General features: G+C 41.7%; 1 protein-coding gene across 10 annotated transcripts in view; it reads right to left on the bottom strand.

Moving 5' to 3' along the window:
* The window catches only part of LOC126297914 (thrombospondin type-1 domain-containing protein 7A-like), a 1,219,654-nt gene that overhangs the window by 742,043 nt on the left and 460,480 nt on the right, over positions 1 to 17,131 (bottom strand). For all 10 annotated transcript variants that reach the window (XM_049989225.1, XM_049989222.1, XM_049989223.1 and 7 more), the window contains one exon: positions 7,485 to 7,645. In XM_049989225.1, the coding sequence (XP_049845182.1) occupies positions 7,485 to 7,645 (161 nt within the window). The remainder of the gene's footprint in view (positions 1 to 7,484; positions 7,646 to 17,131) is intronic.

Raw genomic sequence — 17,131 nt, 5'->3', positions numbered from 1 at the left:
GTTTGGACAAGAAGAGAATAGAAGCTTTCGAAATGTGGTGCTACAGAAGAATGTTGAAGGTTAGGTGGGTAGATTACGTCTTTCTTAGTCATTGTTTTAATTGCTTATTTCTGTCTAAGTACAACATACGATGGTTGTTGCTTGGATACATGTTTTATTTGTCTGCTCGATGTTTCATTTCATTCCTTGCAGCTAAATGCTTAGTGAAGGACTGGTTCCGAATACTGATGTTATTTCACATTTCATTTTCCAACAGTGTAGTGAAGTAGAGGCGTGCTAAATTGTGTGATGTCGGCTTTTACATCTTCAAATTGCGTTCTCATATTTGATTGTTTAAAAAGAACAAATCAATCATCGCACTGCCCAAATTGGAACTGTATTGCACTTTCCGTTCAAAATAACGTAAATGCAGACAGAATTACTGGGGTTACTTCCATTGAGGACATTATTTTATTGGACTAATAGAAAGTCCATGGTTTTTATTGTGCAGTTGTTCCGACGATAGGTCTCGTGTTGCTTTGATCTTCTGAAGTAGTGTTTGGAGATCTATTTCGCTGAGAAAAAGTTTGCCATTTTGAATTGAGGATAATGCCTGTGTAAAATACTGTCAACGATTAATCCACACTCATATTCTGACTAAATGCAGTTCAGGTACCTTGCCAGTAACACAAAATTATTGTTGTCGTACATTTTCGACTATTATTTCGGGCATCTGCTTGAAATTTTTTCCTTTAACGACTGTATGGCACAATTTTTCTCGTATTCATCATGAGAGAAGGGTCTTCAACATTTCTGTGAAAGAGTGGGTTTATATCCCTGTGCGACCAGTCTGAACTACTTTGGCTACAGTCCTCTTGAAATGATAATGCCTGAAGAGTTTATTTAAAGACGCCGTGTCTGATTTCCTACTCCACCCTTCTCCAACTGAGCTTCTACTTCGTCTCTGACGATTTTCACATCGACGGGATATTAAAACTTAATCGTAAAATGACCTTCAGGCCCCTATTCACTTGGGTCAACGCTATAAGTCTTACTGCCTAGCGTCGCTCAGCACTGAATACAGAAAGCTGCTTTATTACTGTACCTCAGTACTTTTTGACTCCATACGCACAGCCATTGTGCTAGATGGACTGCTGTAGCAGTTCGGAACTCATGAGTGTTTTCTTCTCCTGATTTCATGGGAGTTTTTACAACCACCCTCCTCGACGGTCACTGTCCGTCAGACAACAACGTCTACGTGGTCTTGATTTAGCCGAGGCTTTTCCTTCGCGTTTCCACATCACAATCGCATCACCGAAAGTTGACTTTGTCGGCTATAGAAGGGTTGAAATATAACTGATGGCTGTGTTAGTAAGGTGACACCCAGTGACTAGTCGAATTTCGAAACGCCTGAGGTCTCCCGACGGCCCGCATTCTGCTGTTACTGGTTCCTTACTGCGACGTTGCTCTACTGGCAACACATTACGTGACGTCTCGTTGTCAGTTCTGATTACATAGCAATGTCCGGATATTTTTGATCAGATACCATATATTATAATCCTACAGGCAGTATGTTGTATTTAATGTGTCTTTAAACTCCTGCAAAAAGAAGAAATTTATTTTACCTGTGTGAATACGGAGAGGAAGTTCTGGAACACTGTTTCTGATCATCTAAATATGTGTCGATATTCAGAATTAAAATTCAAACCCTTTCGCAGTATCTCATGAAGTGAAGGAATTGACATTGCTGACGGACTTCCAGCCGTCATGACGTAAATTTTACTCGAGCGGAATGACTACGTGTCCCCATCACATTTCATTCTTTCTTTCTGCTCATCCATAGGAGAAACACAGGATTACATACACAAACACTCATCACAACAGCCTATACGAAACAGATACACCCCTGACACTCTCTAACAAATTAGATTAAGAGGTCAACAAACTATCTCCACTGTGACGTTGCCCAAGACAAGCATTTCTCCCAACACTCCGTGAAGAATGCTGGCCAGTCATTGACTTAAATTGTATATAATTTTTATTTCACTAAAAGATTGGTAAAGTATGTTGTTCAGCTGCGTGTCAAGTCGTGCATAAGTTTCTCTTTTTCTTTATTGTTTCATTTATTGCACGTTTATGGCACCTTCCTTCATGCGCTTTATGGTACCTGTCATATTCTGGAGCATATTCGCGTTTCGGTAACTGATGATCAGTTTGTTCCGTATTGGTTGGTTTTCAACAGTTTAGAGAGCCGGCTGTGCATGTTTCGAAGCCTCGCGGCTGATATCCAATTTAACAAGTGTTTTACTCGCTGTATAAAATGCCCATAATTCTATTGTAGCCACGAGAGACAGAAAGAAAGCAAATCCATGCTGCATTCTGCGTTCATTCTGCTGCCATACACCTTAGGGTTGGCAGCTACGTAAGATTCACTAGTAGAGCTTTTAGTACGTGACAAAGTCAAAACTGACGCTGAGATCGGCACTGTAACGAGTCCAGTGCAGTAACTCACATCATTCTATTGTTTTCACGCTTTGAATAAATGTCAGCAGAAGCGACAAATTAGAAATTCAGTTTTTCACTCTGCTTTTATTGATATGACCAGTCTGCACTTTAGCACAAGTTTCCTGAATTACGGAATGCATTGCACCTTGCGGAACGCAGGTCACTTTGTCATTTTCATGGAGTTTCTTTGTATGTTTTACCTGAATGCAAGTCACGCCGTGACAAGGCTATAGCATTGCTTTATTGTATATGTGTACATGCGCATGGCAACGGCAAGTGTGGACAATATAATAAAAGTTGTAAACAAGTATATGCTTAATATTGGAGATGAGTATTGTAACTGAAAAGAGTATAAATACGAGGATGACATATACCTTAATGAGCTGCAACCATTTGTTTGTAAAGAACACGTAACGAATGTAAAGAAAAGTCGCTGAATGATAATCAATACGATAATAGTTTTTTGTATCAGTGGATATATAATCATACTAGCCAGAAGGCAGGTTATCTTGTAACTCGAAGGTAACTGGCGGCGGCTAATAACAATCTCTAAAACCACAGCCCTCGTCGATGTTTCGTGGCGAGGCGCTGTGTAAATGGACTTGTAAAGCTGCAGAATGAGAGTGCTTGCTCGAGCCCGCCTGTTGCATACAGGCAGCTTTGAAGTTCGGGTACTTGAGGAACCCAGGGAAAAGCCACAGAACACGGCTCTCAAAGGATTTAGTCACTCGCCGGCGTGGGACCAACGTCTCTCACTTCAAAGAGAGCAACTTCGGGCCACAACTGGAGGCATCAAACAATACCTCGACGTAATAAGAAAATTTTGTCCACTGCTTTTGAGATTCCTTTAGAAATATGTACTGGCGCAAACCATTCAGAATAAATGTTTTTGCAGTATTACATCTAGAATTTTACCATTTAAGAAAGATAAAATTAACCTCTCGAGCCTTCAAGTCGCCTCACATAGCAGCTTATAATATTTAGATACTTCCAGATTCCATAGTTTCAGAGGCTGTTCCGCAATAATAAATGGTTGAAAGAAAATGTTTTTAATATGACTCGACACGTTAACACTACATTCATTCAGTGAAGAGCTGACTAGCCCATCTTACCGATGAAATTTATTTCTAGGGAGGCCTTGTTTTTCTTTCACCGAGGTTGCTAGGAACATTAATGACAGCGAATGATAAATGAGAGCTGTCATAAAGTCCATTTTTTTCGTGTCGTCCTCGTCTGGGTGAATCTTAAATAGCTAAAGTAAGTTGAATGCTGTGAAACATATATTTCTTTAATGTCCTGGTTTTCGAAAAGAACGGATTGCCACTGAACATACATGATATTTCTTTGCATTTATCAGAAGCGTCGAATTTTTTAGTTACCTATTTCTTGGATGTATCTGTGTAGTCCACTAACTCAAAGACTGCGTTATAAACAAAAATAAACAGATAAACAAGTTCTGCTTCAAAACAGTATTTAATTAAATTTATTTTACAATTTCTGGCTCAAGAGAGAACTGTACTTACGTAGTTTTTGGGAGAAGGCTGTATTTATAACTTCTTGTTCTTCATATTTGTTAAGGATCATGTCTTATTATCACATCTGATTAGAACAGTGTGTACCGTCAAGACTGGCACGTATAAAAACACGAAGAAGGTCGATTGGGGTTTACTGTTACGCGTAGATCATTACATCAGTTGGAGAATGTTGAGAAGAAAATCAAGCGAGGTGTATCCAAAGCCTTCCTGGCATTTTCATGTCATGTTTTGGTAAATCTATGGGAAACCTAAGTCTGCAAGGACAGTCTGACGAAGCGTGGACCATAGTCCTTTCTAATCAGAATATGGTGTATGAAGGTGAGAAACACCTGTCTCTTTACGTTACTTCTGTAGAATGCCATGGACCTATTTCGTATCATGTCCTTCTAGAGATCGACATAGTGTGCAAACACAGATATTCTGATATTATTCAGACACAATTATACATACACTGAGATGACGAAAGTCATGGGATAGCGATAAGCAGATATACAAATGGCGGTAGTACCGCGTACACACGACATAAAAGGGCAGTGTACTAGCGGAGCTCTCACTTGTAGGCAGCTGTTTCAAGTGAAAGGGTTTCCGACCTGATTATGGTAGCATGAAGGGAATCAACAGACCTTAAACGCGGAATGTTAGCTAGAGCTAGACGCATGGGACATTCCAGTTTGGAAAGCGTTATCGTGTTCAGTATTTCAGCATCCACAGTGATATTGCTGCTTGTAAACTGAGCACCATTTTTAGTTTCCTTATTAATTACTTGATGCTCCTGAACTGTGCCTAAACTCAATTACTTTTCACATTTTAAAGACATCTTCAGTCCGTTTTCACTTTGACGAACAGTGGCCAGGGGCCCATTGAAGAAGCAGCAATGCGTTCTCGTCACTTTATTAACAACACAGATTTAACTTTCAGCCTTTCTTGTTTCATGGAACTATACTATGTCGTGCCACAAGAGTGGCAGATCACGATGAGACAAATTCAATAATGTCACACTTTTATAGATTTAACGAGAAATCCCGTGATAGAATTACATTGAATATAGCGGCTGTTGAGTGCCCCGCACTCGGAAGTTATAGCCACTCTCCAAGGAAACTTGGGCCTGTGAGCCAGTAGGTAAGTGATGTTTACGCTATTCTCGACGGAAGCCAGTGTTGTCTAGATGTATTCTGATTAAATTCACCATAAATGAAAAGCATATAAATCAATTCTTCATGGAAATGTGCGTTTGGCGTCATTAGCCGGGAGGCCCCTTACGGGGCAGGTCCGGCCGCCATGGTGCAGGTCTTATTACATTCGACGCCACATTGGGTGACCTGCGCGCGGGATGGGGACGAAATGATAACGAAGACAACACAACACCCAGTCCCTGAGGGGAGAAAATCCCCGACCAAGCCGGAAATCGAACCCGGGCCCGTAGGACGGCAGTCCGTCACGCTGACCACTCAGCTATCGGGGCGGACAATTCTTCATTAGCTAACGGCATTAAACTTCTCAAAATGGTTTATGTATTACTCATGATGAGGCTATATGGATGTCTTACAAGTAATGCACTGTAAATGAATTTTAGCATTCCTCATAATAAAATCGATCTACTTAGTGGCTCTACAGCAATATAGTTAATTCATCTGAAGGGGAAACACAACATTGACGACGTATTTGTTGTCTGGATGGCATAGCTGGCCGCTGTGGCCGAGCGGTTCTAGGCGCTTCAGTCCGGGACCGTGCTGCTGCTACTGTCGCAGGTTCGAATCCTGCCTCGGTCATGGATGCGCTTGGTGTCCTTAGGTTAGGTTTAAGTAGTTGTAAGTCTAGGGGACTGACGACCTCAGATGTTAAGTCCCATAGTGATTAGAGCCATTTGAACCATCTCGACGGCATAGGTTTCCGATGAAAATAGCTCAAACATCACGTAGCTGCTGCCTCGGTTGCCTAAGATCCCTAGATCCCTTGCATAATACTGTGAAAGGCCGGGGAGCGGCGCCATTCAGCAGCCATAACGAGACACAAAAACCTCTGTACTCAATGTATTTCTACTCCGCGATACTTTTCTAGAGGTACAAAAGAGTTATATCACAGAATTTGTCTCATCGAGATCTACTATTCTGACAGCAAACAGCAGCTGCGTTCCACTTAAAACGACAAAATATCCTGGTAAACAATGAAGTTGCGAGAACGCACTGCTTTTTTTCATGAGACCATGGTCACTGTTCACCTAGGTGGAAACAAATTGCAAACTTCTTCATCGGGTCAAAAGTAATTTGACGTGGATAAGTTAGACGTCTCACGTTGTATAACCCGAAGGTAACAGGTAAATTTTCGGTGACTAATGAAGAAGAATTATCACTTCGAAATAGACAAACAACAGTCAAAGTTTCATTAAACAGTTTGCTTTACCTATGCTTTAATCAGTTTCAGTAACTGTGTGGGGAAAGTCTTTGGAAACTTGTTATGGCCTACATAAAAAAGAGAATTTATAAAGTAGAATAGTGAAGAATAGTGACTTATGAGTTTATTTTAACGTACGAAATATCCAAAAACATTAGGGTCACAATTATGCAAATGATAGGAGAAGCTAAGTTGTTCTGAGATACCGGTTGGGAATGAATATTTAGGCGGTACGACGTCTTGAATGACTAATGTGTATGAGACAAGTATTTCGAAACTGCTTATGTTTCATACAAACAAGCGTCTGCCGGGTCCCTGAAAAACGATTTGGTGTGTCCAAGGTGGAGTTGGACGTTGGTTACAGTGCGATTATAGAGTACTGTTGGTTACAGGAACTTGCAGCAATGTATTTAATATATGGTGCACCAGGATCTAGTGCTCGGAATGCCGAACGGATGTACAGAGATACGTTTTGCTACGTCTGTTTGCAAGAAATGTATGGCCGTGATTAGAAAGGTACGGGAAACAGTTTCGTACAATCCTCAGAGAGTAAGGCAAAGTGCTTGTCAAGGAATTATTCCAACAGTAGAAACTGAAGTTATAGTGTTTGATAGAATGAGAGAAGATACGTCAGTAAGCAACCCTCAATTTACATATGACATGCACATTTCAAACAATATAGTTGAAGAGAACTGGTAGAGCTTTAATTGAACCTTAACTATAGAAAGTGTGGAAATAACTGGCCCAACTTAACATGAGCTAAAACTTTAATTATGTTAATGGAAGTGTGTTAAAATACATGTGTTGAGGCTGAAAATATTCGGTTTGAGCAGTTGCTGTGACCCTCAGTTTTTGCGTAAGATGATAGTTTTTTTTTATCTGAAGAAACCACAAAATTTCTTTTCCAATCATTACTTCTACCCCTAAAAGTTACCTGTTTAGGATCCCTTCCCATATGCATATTTTAACCATGAAAGTCATAGAATTAGACACTGAGAATCGGATTACGACAAATATGGTAGATGTGAGGTGCACACTGCATGATGAGAAGTGATGACGGCAGCAGTTGCTTACCCTGGTCTCGTGCGAGATGAGGATGCAGGAAACGTTCCTTTGCATGACGCCCAGGTTCTCTCGGATGCGAGGTCTGGTTTCATTAATGGCGTTTGAGCGAGGTTTTGGCGGCAGCACTATCTCGCAAGGACCCCAGCCGGCCACGTCCCACTGGAACTCCTCTGCAAAAGAAATACATCAGTCCACTCGCTGAACATCATAAAACATTGTTAAAAATAGGCAAGACATTTCGCCACGCTACTGAAAGTCTTCTTGCGATTACAAATTTTTTCTCAGTAGTAATATTTCAGTAAATACTGGAGTAAGATGCTCTGTTCAGTTACTTCAACTTTTCATTTATTAAACAAAATCCGTAACTACTTATTTTGTATATTTGGTTAGTCTCCGTTTTTTAGGATCACAGGCGTCCTATTCGGTACATCTTTATTCGTCCCAAAATCTCTTCGTCCTTCGTCTCCTTCCTTTCTGTCCATGATTCTTTGCGTTTAACTCTGATACTTGGCTTTCATGAATAAATTTGAGTGGAACTGAAAGATGGGGGTGGAAGGGGGGGTGTTTCTCACCAAGATTCTTTTCATTAAGAATCGATAAAACAATATAAAGTACCAGGAGGGGTACCTTTCCTTCAGGGGGAGGATATATGATTAGTCTGCATGCTTCTCCGAGAACTTCGCCACTTACCGCTCTACCGCAATACAGGACGCATGAAAAATATTCATTAGATTTCAAAGACTATCTCTCCTACAAGACTGAAGATATAAAATTGTATAAATTTTAAATTACGCATAGAAACATGAAGTTTCTATTTTCAAAAGAACCACCCGATTTGACGAGTGCCTATCTCTTGTGAAACTTCCTAGTAGATTAAAACTGTGCTCTGAACCAGAACTCGAATCCAAGCACGAACTTCTATGAAGTTCGGAAGGTAAGAGATGAGGTACTAGCGGAAGTAAAGCTGTGAGGCAGGGTCACAATCGTACGTGGATAGCTCAGTCGATGGAGCACTTGTTCGCGGAAGGTAAAGGCCCCGTGTTTGCGTCCCTGTCTGGAACAAAGTTTGAATCTGCCACGAAGTTTCATGTCAGGGCACACTGCACTTCAGAGGGCAAAAGTCATTCCACCTGTTATATACATGCACAAAAAACCTTGGTTTTGTGGTACAATAGATCGATACCACACCTAGCGGTGTCTCACAGTTGGTAACGGAAATGCACTTTTCCGATAGGTACCGATAGTGGTCGCGCGGGGGAACGGCGAATCCACTTGTGCGCGCCCGCTGAGCCACGCCTTCAGCGGTTCCTACTACGAGCGCCCTCTGCCTCCACGATATAGCACGGCAGGCGGCAGCTACACGACGCAGCCTCAGTCGCAGTCTTCGACAGTCTTCAGTCTCAGTAGCATTCGACAGTCATTTGTGCGTCACACTGCACGCTCTTCATTAGTTTGTTTGTCGTAAGAGCTGGACTTTATTGCTGTTTGTTCTTTTGTAAAGTTTCTTCTTCATTTTTCGAGAAAGCTGTAAGTTAAGTAAAACTTCTCTTTACTGTTTTTATGTGTTCGCTAATCACTTCTGTTCCTGTCTAAATTCCCTACGACGGAAGCTGCTGCACCACTCTGTAGCCCACCTCTCGTCTACCGTTGTGTATGAAGCAGTACACTACAGATAACAGGCTTACTTTGTACAAGTAAGGTTGGCAAAGATGTTTTCATTTACGTCTCACAAACGTTTGTTGTGACCTCCACTGGATACAAGACAAACATGTAGATGATAGTCAAATCGCTCCTACTTTTGCGAGCGTATCTGGAGTCACAGTATTCACTTCTGCTGTTAAGTGGCGTGGCAGTTCACCTGATGTTGCTGGAAGTTGAGGAACTTAGACAGAGTCTTTCACAAACACCCACAAAAAATCACATATCCCAAGATGAGGCGACCATGGAGGCCACTGATGTAGTTCGAGATCCATACGATTCTTACGTCGGTGTATCAGTGAGATGGTAAGGAGACCCAGCGCTGTATCCTCGATGAAAATCACGCCGCACATCTTTAACTGAAATTTCCCTGTTGAAATGGAGCTCGCAAGAACACCTTTTGTTGCTGCCTCGATTCCACGCACGTTGGGTGAAGAACGAGAGAGCGAGCGATCTGGACGAGGTAGATCCATACTGGGGACTTACAGCTGGCGCCAGGTTAAACTTTTTGTTTCTATGTGTACATTAAATTCACCCCTCGCTTCTACCTTCATTTATGTACAACGTATAAAATTCTAAAATCATCTGATTCTTTTAAACAGTGCGCTGTGTAAGTTGTAACTGTTTAGACGACTTGCGCGTCGATTTATGATACTTGCTAACTCATAAAGTCTTCACCGTGTGCGCGATACATCAGTTAGTCACAGCCGGAATGAGTCAAGTGACGCAAATATCTGGTACTACGAACAAGACTGCGATGTGAACATGTTAGAATTATTATGCTGCATCTGTTATTGAAAAACCATACGTCTGATTTTCGATTATTTATGCATAGTCGGAATTTAGTAGATGTGGAAAAGACAACTTATTAACTGAAAAGTAAATTTTAAAGTTTAAAGAGTCACATTCAATTTAAAATTATGAAACTACTCCTTAGCGGAGGAAGTATTGGTAGAGGAATTATAGTGAATTCTTCATTATCCCTGTGGGGTCCTGCCCACTCGCCTTTTATGGGGTGCCTAAAGGATGCTGCTTTCCCGGATAGCTATAAAACGATTCAAGAGAATCAAATTAACGGGTTTTATTACAACAATAGAGCACATTGACAATTTTGGTTTACAAGAACGTGTCGCAAGCGATTGGCGACATGCAAACAATTTATGTCCTTCGCTGTATACGAAGTCCATGTAAACAATTGATATAAGGCACAATTCTCAATATAACTGTTAGGATGATGCCTCTTCTGATGCTGGGTCTGCTAGTGCCAGTCTACTACTGTCCGGCCGAGGTTGGCAGTGGCGGCGCTTCTATTCTCTTCCTGAAGAGGCCGCTCCTGTCGTGGTGACGTCTTAGTCAGCGTGCTATTAGCTGACGTCGTCTCACAGCCTTCTCTGCTCTTGCGTCCCTCATCTTTACGCCGGAACAATTCCTGCTACAATGGGTACCGAAGCGAGCAAAAGATACTTCCTATTACTCCACCTCTGTGATGGAAATAGGAGTAACGCTCGAAAGCACTGCAAAAGGATTACAAAGAGGTCATAGAGATTAACGATAATCATCTGTCTATCTTCGAACATATGCAGCTTGCATCCTACAAAGAAGATTCACGATAAGTAGATGTTGAAGAAGGCAAGTATTTTTATAAATTCCTCCCACAACAGAACCAACGGTTCTACTACTGTTTTACAGCGGTGCCCTGTGATTGTCCGCAATGTAAGGTGCACGTGTTGTGCTCTGTGGCGATATGTATGGCTGGAGGTGATGAACACACTTCGTACACTGCGACATTAGTATAGAAACTTTTTTGGTCCCAGATGACCATTTGAAAGCTATTATGCTCCCGTTATCTGATCTAAGAGGAGAACATGAAGATGGGGGTGGGGGGGAGATATTAAAATTAATTTCACCTATTAAAGAAAATTTAAAATGTCACGTAACTTATGGAACTTGTTATAAAAGTGCCATGTTACATTACATGAAGTCAAAGCACAAAAGGCAGTCCCCACATATACATATCCCAGTAAAAACATATAGTTGATAAAGCCCTCATACTACTTATGTCCTTGCCTTTACGTTAACACTTCGCTTGTAGCCAGTGAAGTGCGGCAAGCTTGGGGGAGTCATGTCCGACACTGACATGGAATGGTACGAGGATGTTATCAATTGTATGCATCTATGCGTTTCTTATCAAGATAAGTATATGTGTGGAGTGCCGTTTTTACTTTGACTTCATGTAATGTAACGTGGCACTTTTATTACAAGTTTCATAACGTACGTGAAATTTCTATTTACATAGGTGTAACTGTTATCCCTCTCCCCCCCCCCCCTCCACTTCCCCTCATCCTCTTCATGTTCTTAGATCAAATGAGTGAAACATGAGACTGTTGAAACCCGTCATCTTGGAACACTAAACGATTCTGCACTGTGATCGTGGCGTAAGAATTGTGTTCTTCGTGTCAGCAATGTGCTGTAGATCTCCTAAGATACAATCATTTGGGTTGTGATAGTGGCTGTCAAATTTAGGAAATGCTCTCAACTGTAGATTTAATGCCACTAATAAAAGCATTGGAAGGCTGGAAACGAAAACGGCCACAGAATCAGTGAAACAAAGTCATTGACAAAAAACAGGTCCCACGATAAAATACAGTAACATCTGTCAAAAGTCCTATAGCATAAATGTAGACGTATTTGAAGTGAATTTTTATACAACACACTAGATGCCAGGCAATACACAGATGATTACAATTAAAGATTTAAAAAAACTGGAACTTTTGACTCTGGGGATTCATCGTGTTGAAATAACTCTCATAATGTTGTGGCATAGAATAAAGGAGAATTTCTATACCATACCAGGGAAGTCACACCTACACCTCTTGTATGCATTCTACAGAGAACCATCAGTGGTGGCTGCTGCTGGACCATGATGCATAAGATGTCGACGAAGCATGCGTACACATTTTCGATAAACAACATGTTAATCGAACGTGTTGGCCAGGGGACATGTAATACAGGTTGTTCCTCAACGAAGGCTAGCTAACAAACTGCAGGAATATGCATATGGAGTTGAAAGAGACACAGTATCTCTGAATTTAAAACCTCTCGGATATAATGACTTCTGTTGAAGTCAGCGCCAGTAAGTGTCGTCTCTTATATGAAATATTACCACAAATTATCCCATGTGATGTTTGTCCGCTTTGCCGGTCAACGCTATAGACTGCCACAACACGGCTGCATCGGTAAGGTCCGAAACGTGTATTGTCAAAGCAGGATTCACCAGAAAACATTACATTTTACTTGTGAGAACTCCAGCGTACCAGTTTAAGATCCTTATATTTCTGAAAAGTTGAAGCCGGTGAAATGGTATACCCAGCACCTACTCTGGTCATACCAGACGGCATCAAATCGAATCGTCAACGCAGCCAGCTCTACAGCTGTTACAATATCACATCGTGCACCAAATACTGTGGACGAAGCCTTACGGTCTATTTCGGCCCTTCGAGCTATTGTCACACTGCATGGTCCAGTAGTAGCCCACCGGTTATGTAGGACATTCTTCTACTCTCTAGTTCCATACATGAATCACTGTAAGAGCAAAACTGTATCGAAATGGCGAACAGGTCTCTCAGAGACAGTTGATTCGACCCTACACAAGTTCACTCAGTGCTTAAATTACTGCCTCCGACGTTGGCATGATATATTGGCACCAGCCCTTAGATATCTACTTCGTTTGACGTTTGTGCATTGACTTAGCATGACCTAAAACTGACATTTTCATTCATGCCTCCGCAATCTTAATCACGTATTGATTATATAAAGTTGTACACATTCCCTAGTTCGGATTCATTTTAGCTGCTAAAACGCACTGCAGATATTTTAAATGGATGTTAAAGTAACTCATTTGTGCCGGGCGAAGACCAGTTTATAATAGCTCTTTGTATAGCCCTTCCTGCCTAGCCGTGACTAGAGGACGTAGCGCCGTGTGGCGCCTGATACGATCGCAGGTTCGAATCCTGCCTCGGTCATGGATGTGTGTGATGTCCTTAGTTAGGCTTAAGTAGTTCTAAGTCTAGTTCACTGATGACCTCAGATGTTAAGTCCGATAATGCTTAGAGCTATTTGAACCATTTTTTTTCTACGCTTGCTGGAATACATGGCTGACAATGTTAGAATCGGTAGAAAGCCAATATTCGTCTTTTGTGAAAAGCTGTCTAAGAAGGGAGAAATAGTTGTAATTGAAGGAACTGATAACACGCCGGTGAAAGAAAGGAAAGAATAGGTCGTCGAATCAAAGGAATTGATATCACGCTGATGAAAGTACTAATTTCTTTCCTCATCACGGTATGTGTGCTATTCTATTGTTGTAATTCTTATACGTCATCGTTTATATTACAGCTTTTAAAACATAAGGGTTTTTGCAGTCCGTCAAAGAGGCGTCCAAGGAATTAGAACTGGGGAAATCACCTACATTGCGCCTTCAGATACCATGAAAGATGATACTATTACAGCGACTGAGACAGGAGCTCCAGTACAGAGTAGCCTCTGAAATAGGACTTTTAATTAAACGCCTAAAATAATAGATAGAGGAAAAGTTAATCATCCAGAGGTGTCATGAGGTAGCAACTTTTCTCTGGCCACGAACTGGTATTTTGAAAATGACTTCTGAAGATAATAAGCTTGAAGACATGGCAGAGGTAAGACGTACACCACTTTTATTGCTACATTGATAGCTCACCAGTGACCAATTCCTAAGGGAACTGACGACTCTCAGTCGAAACCAAGGTTGGTCACCGAATCCAGCATAGGCCTCATAGGTTCAAAGTCGATGTTCTTACGCTTAAAGGATTGCCGAATATATGAGAATACTTTATCAGATCACCCGATCGAATTTGTGATAAACCTTGGCAGAATCCTAAAATTGAGTGAAATAGTTCAAATACCTTAATTTTCAATAAACTCTTACATGAAGAGTAGGGCTCACATTGGCGCGGATATGCAAAAAGATGTATAAGAGGTCTTTTGTACTTTTTCAACCCAGTTAAAAACATTATGGTTAAAGACGCTTGCACAAGCCTTGAAGAGGGAATTCTTTCATCAAATTCCTAAAAAAACTCCACTACCAGGAAAAGTAAAGAAGTTTGCTTTATGGGAACATGTCGATGATAGTCTTACTCCAATAGATGAGTTGGAGAGTCATTTAAATCAAAGCTGCAAAATGAAAAAAAAAGTTTGCTATTGGAAAACGTGCTAATTTTCTGACTCTTCAGAAGGTCACCAGAAAAATGTTGTCTATACAAGCATCTACTTCTGCTTCTGAAAGAAATTTTGGTTCTACTGGTTTTATTTTCAACACAAGACGGCCACTTTTACATCGGGACAATGTTGATGTTCTTCATTTAATTCAAAGTAATTCTACCCAAGACAAATGAGTGAAAAAGTGTGCTGATACTCTTTTCAGTCATTAAGTGTCGTTTACCCTTGTTTTTAGTGATGGAAAAGCTTCCTTTTTGCAATTTTTTTTGCATACGTTTTATTTACGTACACTGTTTTTCAAGTTTACTTTGAATTATAAAATGAAATAAACCTGAGTTTATTTCCTAATTATTATTGACCAGCAGGTCTAATGTTGGCAGCTTTATTTCAGCCTCAACTTATCATGTTTTAAATTTAGTATTTAGAAAAATATATCACTATATTCTCATGTGTCTTGATTGAAATGGTTGATTCTTATTAACATTTGAAGCTACCGAAGCGATGTAGATGACGCCGAGACAAGGAATTTAACGTGAGACAGATGGGTCCGCAAATGTAGGGAAATGCTCTAAAAGTGGACGAGAAATCTTGAATAAGGGAGGCCATAAGACGACTTACCTCGCCGCACTCGCAGTGGTTGGGTTTGTCGATTGTACCCTCTCCGGTAGGGGTCAGTGCTGCACATCGTTCCAAGTCAAGTACTCACGTCGGTGCGACAAAGGGCCTACGTGCAAGACTTTAGTGCGTGAGGCTCTGGATTCGAATCTTGCGTGTGGCAGGAAGTACTTCTTTACTTGGGTAGACAAATATGCGTTTACTTTGAGGTAATATTTATTATATCCTTTACGGGTCACGCGGTCCCCGTTGGTTTATTGTGAAGTACAAAAATGGTTCAAATGGTTCTGAGCAGTATGGGACTTAATATCTGTGGTCATCAGTCCCCAAGAACTTAGAACTACTTAAACCTAACTAACCTAAGGACATTACACACATTTATGCCCGAGGCAGGATTCGAACCTGCGACCGTAGCGGTCACGTGGTTCCAGACTGAAGTGCCTAGAACTGCACGGCCACACCGTCCGGCTGTGAAGTACAGGGAAACAAACAACTACCGTATTGCGCCACAAATGTGAGAGTATAAGCTTCCGAAATGCGACGTTAGAAGTGAATGACCTACATTTTCTTTACTATACGAAGTCTGCAAACAACAAGAGAAGGGACAAATGGAAAGAAACACAGACAGTTCAGCCCTTGTTTGTTTACAGCGAGGACAATAACTGTGTAACTGTTCTAACTTCTACGTTTACAACAGGTCACATTTACATAAGGTGCGACGTGCAGCATTGCCCTACCGCTGATTCAGAAAGAAAGAGTAGGTTTCAATTGTTTATTACAGAAAACTATAAAAGATACTCTGAAGGGTCGGGCTGGCCGTTGTGGCCGAGCGGTTCTGGGTGCTTCAGTCCGGAACTGTGCTGCTGCTACGGTCGCTGACTCGAATCCTGCCTCGGGCATGGATGTGTGTGATGTACTTAGGTTAGTTAGGTTTAACTAGTTCTAAGTCTAGGGCACGGATGATCGCAGATGTTAAGTCCCAGAGTCATTTGAACCATTTGAACACTGAAGGGTCAAAGAAACTACAGGGAAGTGTAAACAGGCAGAATACGGCGCTGCGGTCGGTAACACTCATTTAAGACAACAAGTATCTGGCGTAGTTGTTAGATAGGTTACTGTTGCTACAATGGAAGGTTATCAAGATTTAAGTGAGTTTAAACGTGGTATTATAGTCGGTGCACTAGCGATGGGGCACGGCATCTCCGAGGTAGCGATGAAGTGGGGATTTTCCTGCACGGCCATTTCACGAGTGTACCCTGAATATCAGGAATCTAGTAAAACATCAAATCTCCGACATCGTAGCGGACGGAAAAAGGTCGTGCAAGAACGGGACCAACGACGACTAAAGAGAGTCGTTGAATTTGACCGAAGTGCAACCCTTCAGAAAATTGCTGCCGATTTCAGTGCTGGGCCATCAACTAGTGTCACTGTGCGAACGAAGCAACGAAACACCATCGATATGGGCTTTCGCAGCAGAAGCCCCACTCGTGTACCCTTGATGACTGCACGACACACAGCTTTACGCCTCGCCTGGACCCGTCAACATCGGCGTTGGGCTGTTGATGACTCGAAACATCTTGTCTGGTCGGATGAGTTTCGTATCTCATTGTATCTAGCGGATGGACGTGTACAGCTATGGAGACAATCTCATGAATCCATGGACCCTGCATATCTTCAGGGGACTGTCCGTGCTTGTGGAGGCTCTGTAATGGTGTGAGGCGTGTCCAGTTGGAATGATAATGGGATCCCTGATACGTCTTGATACGACTCTGAGAGATGACGGACTTGGGCAATTACAGCAGGACAATGCGAAACCTCACAGGTCCAGAATTGCTGCAGAGTGACTCCAGGAATACTCTTCTGAGTTTAAACTTTTCCGCTAGCCACCAAACTCCCCAAACATGGAAATTATTGAGCATATCTGGGATTCCTTGCAACGTGCTGTTCAGAAGAGCTCTCCATCCCCTCGTACTCTTGTGGATTTATGGACAGCCCTGCGGGATTCATGGTGTAAGTTCCCTCCAGCAGTACTAAAGACAGCTGGGCGCGGTGGCCGAGCGGTTCTAGGCGCTTCAGTCCGGAACCACGCAGCT

Source organism: Schistocerca gregaria, chromosome X, assembly GCF_023897955.1.
Source record: "Schistocerca gregaria isolate iqSchGreg1 chromosome X, iqSchGreg1.2, whole genome shotgun sequence".
In the NCBI taxonomy this organism is placed as follows: domain Eukaryota; kingdom Metazoa; phylum Arthropoda; class Insecta; order Orthoptera; family Acrididae; genus Schistocerca; species Schistocerca gregaria.
The sequence above is the reverse complement of the archived record's forward strand: the minus strand, read 5'-3'. Positions and strand labels throughout refer to the sequence as shown.